The sequence below is a fragment of the Tigriopus californicus genome, chromosome 2, assembly GCF_007210705.1.
Source record: "Tigriopus californicus strain San Diego chromosome 2, Tcal_SD_v2.1, whole genome shotgun sequence".
Taxonomy (NCBI): domain Eukaryota; kingdom Metazoa; phylum Arthropoda; class Copepoda; order Harpacticoida; family Harpacticidae; genus Tigriopus; species Tigriopus californicus.
In genome coordinates this window covers 3,114,672-3,124,015 of record NC_081441.1, presented here as the reverse complement: position 1 = coordinate 3,124,015, position 9,344 = coordinate 3,114,672, and the positions used below count along the sequence as shown (strand labels likewise).

The window sequence follows — 9,344 nt, the reverse complement described above, 5'->3', positions numbered from 1 at the left end:
CCAGTTCAAGTCCACCTTATGTCTGCTATGTCACTTTGCCCGGAGGCTCGTGCTTTGCCAGCTACGGAGTAAGGAGACTTGTAGTTTAAGAAAGAAAAATCAAATGTGCTTAATGAGACTTTTGATTTCTGACTACGTAGAATTGCCCGACCAAGGCCGAAGCTCGCCGGAGTGCCGCTCGCATCGCCCTAATGAATTCTATTTTCAATGAACAGCCAACGAGAAAGATCACACAAGACTTCATTGCCAAAGCTGTTCACGATGCCTGTAGCAATTATGGGGTAAGTCTTAAAAAAACAGAGTGAAAGAAGGTGATGGTACTAAGCATTGCTTATTGACGAGTCTATTGCCGCTTGAACTTTGTAATAAGGAGTGTGTATTGAATTGTTTCGATATTCACCCATATCCGGGAATTCATTAACTTCAGACTATTGGAGAGACACCGAGTCCGGGAGTGGCAGCCTTTCGATTCATGCTCGAGTCCAACTTGGGCAAGACCATGCTCGAGTTCCAGGAGCTCATGACCGTGTTCCAATTGTTGCATTGGAACGGCTCACTCAAGGCGATGCGCGAGCGACAGTGTTCAAGACAAGAGGTGGTGGAGCATTACTCTCATCGGCCTTTGGACGACGATATGCGCTCGCAAATGGCCTTGGACTGGATCGCTCGAGAGCAGGAGATCCCCGGGATCATTTCCCGAGAACTCAACTTGTCGGAACGAGAATTGGAAGAGGCTCGATTGGCGGGCAAAGAGCTCAGATTTCCCAAGGAGAAGAAAGACATCCTGATGTTGGCCAATTCACAAGTGGGCGATCCCTATGATTGACCCGTGGATTCAATGCTTGTGTTTTCAAGACATACAATACACTCTATTGGTTATGCGTGCTTGTCAAATAAATCGTTCCCATTGTGTAAAATATAAATATATTTCGTCATGTATCAAAATATACAAAGATTAGCATGTGAGTGAGTGAGGTTACTTTTGTTAGATCTGGTCACGGCAAGGTTGGTTTGAGATGTATCACAAAAAATGTAAAACGAATGAAATATGTCTGCTTTCAAAGCTCGTCTTTGGAGACCTTTCCTTTTAAAAACGCCAGGAAGTCCGATTTCCGTCTGCCACCTTCGTACTCTTGCTCTGCCACAACTCCCCTCCGAAAATATTTCAAGGTAGGATAACCTCGAACATCGAATTGCTTGGCCAGTGAACCTTCTATGGTGGCGTCAACAGCTCCCAAGGCCAGATTGTTATTCGTCTCGAGCTCCTTGGCGGCAGCAGCAAAATCCGGCTTCATGTTCTTGCAGTGGCCACACCAGGGGGCATGGAACATGACCAAGGCATGGCCCACCTTCTCCAAATCGGATTTGAAGTTCTCAGCGGTTAAAATCAGAACATGATCACCTCCTTCTATCCCAGACCACTGCTCTTTGGGACTGGGAGGGGGCGGAGGCTTGCCATGGGCGGGGCTGTCCGGATCCTTCATGAAACGTACAAAATCAGCTTGGGTTCGACCCCCATCGTAGTCCAAGACCGGTTGCTTGTCGAAGTATTTGAAGTACTTGAGAGTGGGGTAACCTTTGATTTCGTAGGTCGAACACAAGGATCGTTCTATTGTGCAATCCACGGCCACGAATTCGACCTTGACGTTGTCAGCGAATTCGGCTGCCGCGTCTGTAAATTCGGGTTTGGCTTTTTTACAATGCCCGCACCACGGGGCATAGAAAAACACTAAAACCTGCAGAATTTACAACATTGTAGAAAAGCAAACATCATGATACCCATGACATCAAGACTCACATGTTTTTTCTTCTTCAAAAATGGTTTGAAGGTTTCCGTGTCCAAATGATGAACTTCGGATTCCTCTTCGGACCAGGGCTTTTCTGGAGGGGGAGGTGGGGGTGGTTCCCGTGGATCCTTCATGAATGCCACAATGTCATTCTCTTCTCGAACATGACCGGCTTCAAAGGCCAAAGCTCCATCCTTGAAATATTTGACACTGGGGTATCCCTTGACTTCGAACCGTGAGGCAAGTTCTCGCTCGACCGTACAATCCACCGCAGCTAATTTCCCCGCAATGCCAGCCAACTTCAAAGCGCTAGAGGCAGCCGTGAATTGTGGCTTCATTCGTTTGCAATGTCCGCACCAGGGGGCATAGAACATAACTAAGAGACTGGCTTCTTCAGCCAAGACTTGGTCGAAGGTGGCATCGGTCAAATGAATCACATTCGAGGGTTCGTCACTCCAAGCTAGTTCTTTCACCTTGACGGGCTCGTCAGGGCTCGGATTGGTCATGAAATCCACGATGGACTTTTTCTTGTTCTCCCCGGGATATGTGTACTTCATGGCTCCGTTTTTAAAGTACAGCAAAGTGGGGAAGCCGGTGACATTGTATTTACGGCTAAGCCCATTGTTCCCGGGTTTGGTGATGTCAACGGCCACTAAACGACCTTGAGAGCCTTTGATCTCAGTGGCTGCTTCTTGGAAATCCGGCTTCATCCGCTTACAAAAGCCGCACCAAGGGGCATGAAACTGACATCAAACGTTATCGCTGATTAGCGCGAGTAGACAGAGATCATGTTGGCCAGAAAAATCTTACCATGACCAGGAGATCCTTGTCTTTTTCTTTCTTAAGAAGTTTGTTGAAGCTGGCCACATCAAGAATATGGACCACATCTCGGGCGGAATCATCCTCCTCCCAAGGTAAATCCCCTTTGGGGTCTTTCATGAAATTGACCTAAGCAATAAGATTCATTCATACAAGATAAAATAGGACTCCAGCCAAAAAATGAGGAAGAAAAGGTAATTATCTACCATGGTCTGCAGGCGTTCTTTTCGATCGTAATCCAAATGGAACTCCCCATTTTGATAGTGCTTTAGAACGGACTGGTTCACTTTGAGTTTTTTGCACAGCTTTTTACCGTTCCCTTCTTGACAATCCACGGTGGCAATCGTGCCAATGCCTTTAATGGCTTCGGCTACGTCGTCCAATAGTTTGGTCAGGTCTTCACGGCCGGATTTGGGGTCGTTCAAAAAGGCCACCAATACGTTATTTTTGGTCCTGAGTAACTTCTTAAACTCCTTATGATCATCAATGGCTTCCACCAAAGATTTGCTCTTGACTTTCTTGCCTTCGACCAAAGCCCAAGAGATCCATACCCAGAAGGTCCATAGGAGCAAAGTCTATAAACACACCCTACAAATATATTTCACATAATTTCCAAAAGAACATAATGTCATACCTACCTGCAATTTCATCTTGATGACGCTTCAATATCATTCAGACCACACCTGTTCTTCTGCATCAGCCCTTTGCTCACTTTACATTGGAATGTAAAGCTTCAAATGGTAATATCATACACCACAAATTATAAACAAAATAAAATAGAATAAGCAATGTTTTGTTCTTGCCTCTTTATGAGAGCTCTTGTGACCTGATTCCCTTGACCCCAAATGCCGGAGAATGCGGTTGGCGCAACTACAGAATGTGATCCAACCTAGCTGACGTTTGGGAGGTTGAGAGAAGTTGCCTACGCCAGCCATCCTACAGACAGAGAGTTCAGAACGTTCAGAAGGGAATCCAGTGGTTCAAGCGATCGCAAGCTTTACTTCTGACCTATATTAATAATTCGCGCCATTCGGGTGGATATACATACATATAGTACACAATTGATTTGAGCGGAATCAAGCCATGATGGGCGCGATTTTGAAGGTTCAGTGAGACGATGGATTAACTAAGTGAAGTGCATTCCATCACATTGAGATTGAATCATGGGCTCAGATTGGGAGGTGGGCAGGGAAGAAAGATGGAATCCACTACCGGCATTCTAGTGCTTAGATCGGTTCAAGGAGTAGAATTTGCTTGACACCTAAGGTGAATGAATGAAGGTAAATTTGTTCAAACGCATCCTTCAGGACTCTTGGGAAGCAAGGATTCAATTTTGGCCTTGGACATTGAGCATTCAGGAGAGTTTCCGTGAAGATGACAGTTGACACCTTTGGCATTTGGATTGGCATTTAAAGCGCGGATGAGTCTCCGTAAAATCGGATCGAGTCCAAGTCCCGCCCTCCGGATAGAGCCAGTCTAGCTTTACCCTTCATAGCGTCCGACAAAGTGGTTTTCGCTCTTTTGGCCTCCTTCTTGGAGTTGTAACAGAATTCAAACAAGGCCACACACATAGCTATGATCAAACCGCCCACCAGGATAAAGAATATTCCGGCCACGTTGCTCAGTGGAAGCTCATTCTTTTTAGTCTTTTCCGTGTCATGCTGACACTCCGTGTTCTCGTACCACCATTTGTTCTTCAGCTTGGCCAATTCGCCATTCTCCTTAAGGGTTAAGACTGCAAAGTTGATGGGATCTGCAAAGGAGGAATCCGAGGTAATCATGAGGTTCCATTTCGGCCCTTGTTGATATAAAGAACAATGCCTTGCCTTGTAAACCAGAGCCTTTGGCTGTAGCAATCCCATAGCCTTTGGCGTCCAAATTTTTGCCGACCTTCATGGTATCGCAGGGATACCGCTCATTTGTGTATTCATTGCCGGTGGACTCTATGAGATAGGCGTATTTACCCTTAGAATCTCGAACCCGTTGGATACCTTCGGCGGTGGTGTTTGTGAGGACATACGGTCTGGACGACATGAACTCCCACATCCTAGCATACACAGAGATCTTCGAATTCTTAAAGAAGCTCACAGTCGACCCTCCTGAGAGAGCCCCATACTCGATCTCGGTTTGCAGAGATAAGTCGTCCGCCGAATTGATAGGTGTAACCTGTGAATGGGAAACATTCGAAAGCTCTTTTCTCTAAACCTGTTTGGTCCTGAGACTCTGGATTCCCGGAGGTTTGGTCGGTTGCCATGCTTACCATTCTTTCAACCGTCAGGAAGGCTGCCAAATTGGCAGTGTAACTCGAGATCAGAATCAGGGAAAAGAACCACCAAGCACCACCCACCAGGCGTCCACTCAAAGACCTAGGGGTGATGTCTGTTCCTTGTTGCATGAACGCGCCCAAGACGAACCAAAAGCTGTTCATGACTGAGAACGAATTCTCCACTGTGGTTCCCCCCAACGTCCCTTCGATCTTCCACTCATTTGGAGAGAATCTTGAGACCAAGAAGAGGACGATGCTAACTCCAATGTAGGCGGAGACAACGCACATCCAAATCTCCTGACTCAATGGGTTCATGAAGGAGAAGACGCCCGGCCTTTGTTTGGCAGGTTTTTTGATCATAATTGAGATTCCCAATGACATGAACGGTTTCGTAAAGTCGGCCACCCTTTCTCGTTGGGAATTGATCGTCAAAGGCGCAATGGCAATGTCAGCTTCTTTCCGCACCAACTCTCCGATCATTCCATTCCATCCTCCTTCAAAAAAAAAGACGATCATGAAAATCTAAGTGTCTTAAAGACTTGTCCACCTGAAGCATGACATTATCCACCTGGAGCTGTGGGATCGGGACTTCCGTATTTTCCGTCTTTCACGGGATGGATCTCGAAATGTACATTGGCTGCCTTAGATATGAGATCCGCCAAGTCTTTGCAGTAGCCTTCGAACCGGTCATTCCCAGTCAAAAGAGGCTCGCCATGGACGTTTTGTTTCACCATGATATATGGCTCTTCAATGATGGTTGTCATGATGTAGGTTTTATTGCTAAAAGTTAATGAGGATGATTGATCCGAATCGTCTAAACACCGCGACTACCAACACTTTCCTCTACGTAAATATGGTTAGCTTGCTCACTTGACGTTTTTCATCCTCGATATGTGACCTCTGTGCCTGAATTGATCTACGGCCACCTCAAGACCCTCTAGATCACTCCACGTGCCGATCTTGATCAGAGTACTCCCTGGAGTCATCTCAACCACGTCCAAAGAGTAATTATGCCGCTTACCCTCGTCATTGAACCTGGAACACATTCTTATAAATACCCCATCAAGCTCCTGCAACCATCATTTTGGCTCATTTCTCGCACCTGATCCTTCCGCTTAATCCTTGAATATCGACATTTCTCAAAGCTTTGTAGATGGTAGCTCCATGTTCCCAAGGTTTCTGTCTTTCGTCTCCGGACATGTCACAAGCGACCAGGCCTTTTTGTCTTTTGTTGAAGATCTCGCCACGTCGCAAATTGTGACGGAACATGTTTGGGTTTTGTTGCAATAGTGTGGTGAAGGCAGATTCAAGGACGCTCACTGCGTCATACGATAGAGCTCCTATAGCCGAAATCCCATCTGTGGTGGGATATTTGGCTGGATCCAATGATTTCCACGTTTCCAGGAACTGTTTGGCAAAATCTGCCTTGGGATTGATCAAACGGAAACCTAAAGATAACAATTGCATTGTGGCCATCACTTGCTTGTGACCCTTATTTTGGGTGGGATTGCTTACCAGTAACGTTAATTGCTCCATATTCTGCCACACCACTATCCCAGTGATCATCCAGGACCAAACCAGACATTAGATAGTGAAAGTTCCTTCTTCCCAGATGAATATTCTGCACATGGCTAACCAAAATACTCTGGAATGGTATGAACTTTGTCATTTGAGCCCAATTAGATCAGTATTTCAAGTAAACCTAGACCTTGGCAATTGTGGCCGGACAATCCAAGACCACTCGTTTGTAGGAGTTTCTATTGATTTTCTCGAGTTCTAAGAGGAACTCGATAGCTTCTTTGGCTGTACTGATCTTCCGAACTATCTCCACTCTGAACTGAAAAGTGCCATAGGCATCCTTTGGAATGTCCTTGTAGATTCTTTGTAACCTCAGAAGTCCATCAAAATCGCTGTAACGAATCCATCAGAACTGCGAAGCTTGTCAGACGGTTTATAACGCACGGATCTTACCAATAGACGTATATGATCTTTTCCCATTTATAATATGTGATGAGCTCTACCAGGCCTTCATGATACTCGGGTCGGATTTGAATGGCAAAATCTTGTTTATGGTCGCGAGGAGCGTGATAAACGGATTCTGGAAACCATGGGGTGACAAACGGCATTTCGAATGCATTCGCGTACGAATGCAACGTGTCAAATGATTCAGGATCTACTGTCCCCATCAGAGCAAAGATCCCTCTCTCAAACTGAAATTTGAGGGTATCAAATAAGTACAAACTGGAACGTCCTTTCTGATCACTTGATATCCCAACCTGTCGACATATGATCCTGGTCAGCTTGTAAGCATCCACTGTTTTGATGTTGTCAGCGAATAGTTTGAATTGGAACAATTTGTTGGTTTGATTGTGCTGTTGTTCCAAAGCGAACTGCATGGCGGTGAACACTTCTTTATAGTCTTCCCAAAGGCTCAAGATCGTGCCCACTGGAATGTCTTCGGCATAGGTGGGTTCGATGTTAAAACCACTAATCATAACCAAGACAGTTATCGCGGCCTTGTTAGGGTTCCACATCATTTTATCCAATCCTGGGAGGTCTTCTCAAAGATCCTTTGGCAGAGAAGACCTTTTGGAACTCATCTAAAGTCACATCAGCATCCGTCTTCGAAGAGAGAGGAGAAAGTCCCTTTTTGCCTCTCTGCCTTCTTGGTGTCATCTCTCTCTCTCTCACCCTCTTTCTTTCTCTCTCTTTCTTTTTCTCTTTCTTTCTCGTTCTCTCGCTGTCGTACACACGACAAATACCAACCGCGGACTACTGCATGTGCGTAGAAATGTGCCAAGAACTCAATCCCCCCTCCCCATTTCGTTCACTGGTCCATTCCAACATGTGCGAGAGTGAGAGACGAGGATAAACGGGCAGCCTTCTCCTTTTTGAGCCGTTCCAACATATTTTTCCCCTTTTGGGAGGAGTGGCAAAATAAGCCGAAATCTGAGCTCGACCCACGAGCCGTTTTATTAGTCTTTGGAGTCTGGCCACCACTGAGAAAGGCCAAAGCCTGGTGTCTGAGAAACACGTCAAAAAGATCATTTTTTCCGATTTTAAAATACGCCTAAAATCTAGAGCTGTGCGGGACAATGCTGAAAGTGAAATAAATTTGTCATAATTAGAGCCCTTAAACTTGATGTGAGAACTTGACCTCACAAGTAAGGCAGAAGCAAAACGAATTGTAAGCGCCAAATGGGGCTCATCTGCTATTTGTTACTTTTGATCAATCATTGGCTAAGATAACTGAAATATCAGCACGTTTATCTAACTAATATTAATATTAAAGAAAAAAAAAACCTTACTAATAAATTAAATCTAATGTGGACATATTATTACGGGTAAGTTGTAGTAACTTAACTATGATTACTCTATTTTTCGACGATTGCTCTGTTGCTGATGAAGGCGCGGAATTGGGAAATGCATCTATAGGAAAATAATCCTTTCCTAATTGGCCTTCTAGACCACTTAAACTCCGGCTACCATAGTCTTTCGAAAAAAAATGTGGAAAATTGGATTGCGAAAAGAAGAGGTATTATGTAAGAAGAGGTTAAGGTTCCAAACGTATTATTGGGTCCTGAGTGGGGATTTCGATACCGGACAAAGTTAAGTATCATAAATAAGGTGACATAGCAAAGTCAATTTTGCTTGTTTGAAAAATCAACCGGAGAGAAAAACTGGTTTACTGACTTCAGTTTTATTTTTTTGTGTATTTATTATAACGTTGGTCGGAAAACGTATCAAAAATCAAATCTTCGAAGGAATTTGGTTACATATTTTAAGCATTTTCCACATATATAGCGTCTTTTAAGATACTTGGCGGACATTATGTATTAGTACTTCTCCTGGATGACAAATTATTTGCATATTTCACATCTAAAACTGAGATCATTCCTGGGCTCAACTAATGATGAAGAATAAAGTGAAGAGGATGATGAGCATATCAGCAGCTGAGAAATTTGGTGCAGCATACTCAGGCTAAAGGAAGATTTCGCTCGGTATCGTGTTCTTTAGTCAAACGGAATTGAATGAGAAGAATGTACAATGAAACGCGCAAATATAACAAGATTTTAAAAACACATTCATTGTTGTCAAAAGCAACCACAATTTTCAGCCCTGAGCTTCCATCTTAAGGATATATGAAGCTATAAAGAAATTGAAATTTCTGTTAGTTTGTCTAAACCTTCAGTTTCCTCAGCTGCCAAAAAAGAGAAACGAAAATATTAAATGCCTCTCCGAGGCATGAAAAAGGAACGAGTAACGCGAGTATTTTTTAGTTTTTTGGGGGGGGTCGTTACAGTTACTCCATTTTAAATTGTTATGGAGTACAGTGCCTTTCCGAAAAAAGGAACGAATTACTGTCATTTCGTTACTTACAATTCGTTACTACTGCCCTGGTCGTTACCATATCTACTCAGGATTATTAAAACGCTTCTACATACAATGAACTGGATGATTTCGGTCAGTTC

At 44.2% G+C, this 9,344-nt stretch overlaps 3 protein-coding genes across 3 annotated transcripts in view; 1 reads left to right on the top strand and 2 right to left on the bottom strand.

Moving 5' to 3' along the window:
* The window catches only part of LOC131893453 (protein limb expression 1 homolog), a 1,510-nt gene extending 544 nt beyond the window's left edge, over positions 1 to 966 (top strand). Inside the window, exons 3-5 of the mRNA XM_059243490.1 lie at positions 5 to 68; positions 141 to 281; positions 428 to 966. Of these exons, the coding sequence (XP_059099473.1) occupies positions 5 to 68; positions 141 to 281; positions 428 to 826 (604 nt within the window). The 3' untranslated portion in view covers positions 827 to 966. The remainder of the gene's footprint in view (positions 1 to 4; positions 69 to 140; positions 282 to 427) is intronic.
* LOC131893431 (protein disulfide-isomerase A5-like) lies at positions 908 to 3,544 on the bottom strand. The gene is made up of 6 exons (XM_059243464.1): positions 3,410 to 3,544; positions 3,245 to 3,337; positions 2,813 to 3,181; positions 2,598 to 2,735; positions 1,799 to 2,530; positions 908 to 1,736 (listed from the first exon to the last, which is right to left on the bottom strand). The coding sequence occupies exons 2-6, from the start codon at positions 3,254 to 3,256 to the stop codon at positions 1,059 to 1,061; spliced, it is 1,929 nt and encodes a 642-aa protein (XP_059099447.1). The 5' UTR covers positions 3,257 to 3,337; positions 3,410 to 3,544; the 3' UTR covers positions 908 to 1,058.
* Positions 3,545 to 3,577: 33 nt separating this feature from the next.
* On the bottom strand, positions 3,578 to 7,782 carry LOC131893427 (glutamate receptor 1-like). Its single transcript, XM_059243458.1, has 10 exons — positions 7,149 to 7,782; positions 6,844 to 7,082; positions 6,581 to 6,782; positions 6,388 to 6,517; positions 5,975 to 6,320; positions 5,743 to 5,907; positions 5,441 to 5,652; positions 4,867 to 5,366; positions 4,433 to 4,772; positions 3,578 to 4,359 (listed from the first exon to the last, which is right to left on the bottom strand). The coding sequence occupies exons 1-10, from the start codon at positions 7,407 to 7,409 to the stop codon at positions 4,016 to 4,018; spliced, it is 2,739 nt and encodes a 912-aa protein (XP_059099441.1). The 5' UTR covers positions 7,410 to 7,782; the 3' UTR covers positions 3,578 to 4,015.
* Positions 7,783 to 9,344: the final 1,562 nt, after the last annotated feature.

Bases quoted from the DNA above. Each gene is read 5' to 3' on its own strand.
- LOC131893427 (XM_059243458.1), bottom strand. From the start codon at position 7,409: ATGATGTGGAACCCTAACAAGGCCGCGATAACTGTCTTGGTTATGATT. The intron at 5,367-5,440 runs GTGGATAATGTC...TTTTTTTTGAAG, and splicing joins TCCCGATCCCACAGCTCCAG to GAGGATGGAATGGAATGATC. The intron at 4,360-4,432 runs GCAAGGCATTGT...CCTCCTTTGCAG, and splicing joins CAAAGGCTCTGGTTTACAAG to ATCCCATCAACTTTGCAGTC.
- LOC131893431 (XM_059243464.1), bottom strand. The intron at 2,736-2,812 runs GTAGATAATTAC...CTTATTGCTTAG, and splicing joins AAGAACGCCTGCAGACCATG to GTCAATTTCATGAAAGACCC. The intron at 1,737-1,798 runs GTGAGTCTTGAT...TAAATTCTGCAG, and splicing joins TTTTGAAGAAGAAAAAACAT to GTTTTAGTGTTTTTCTATGC.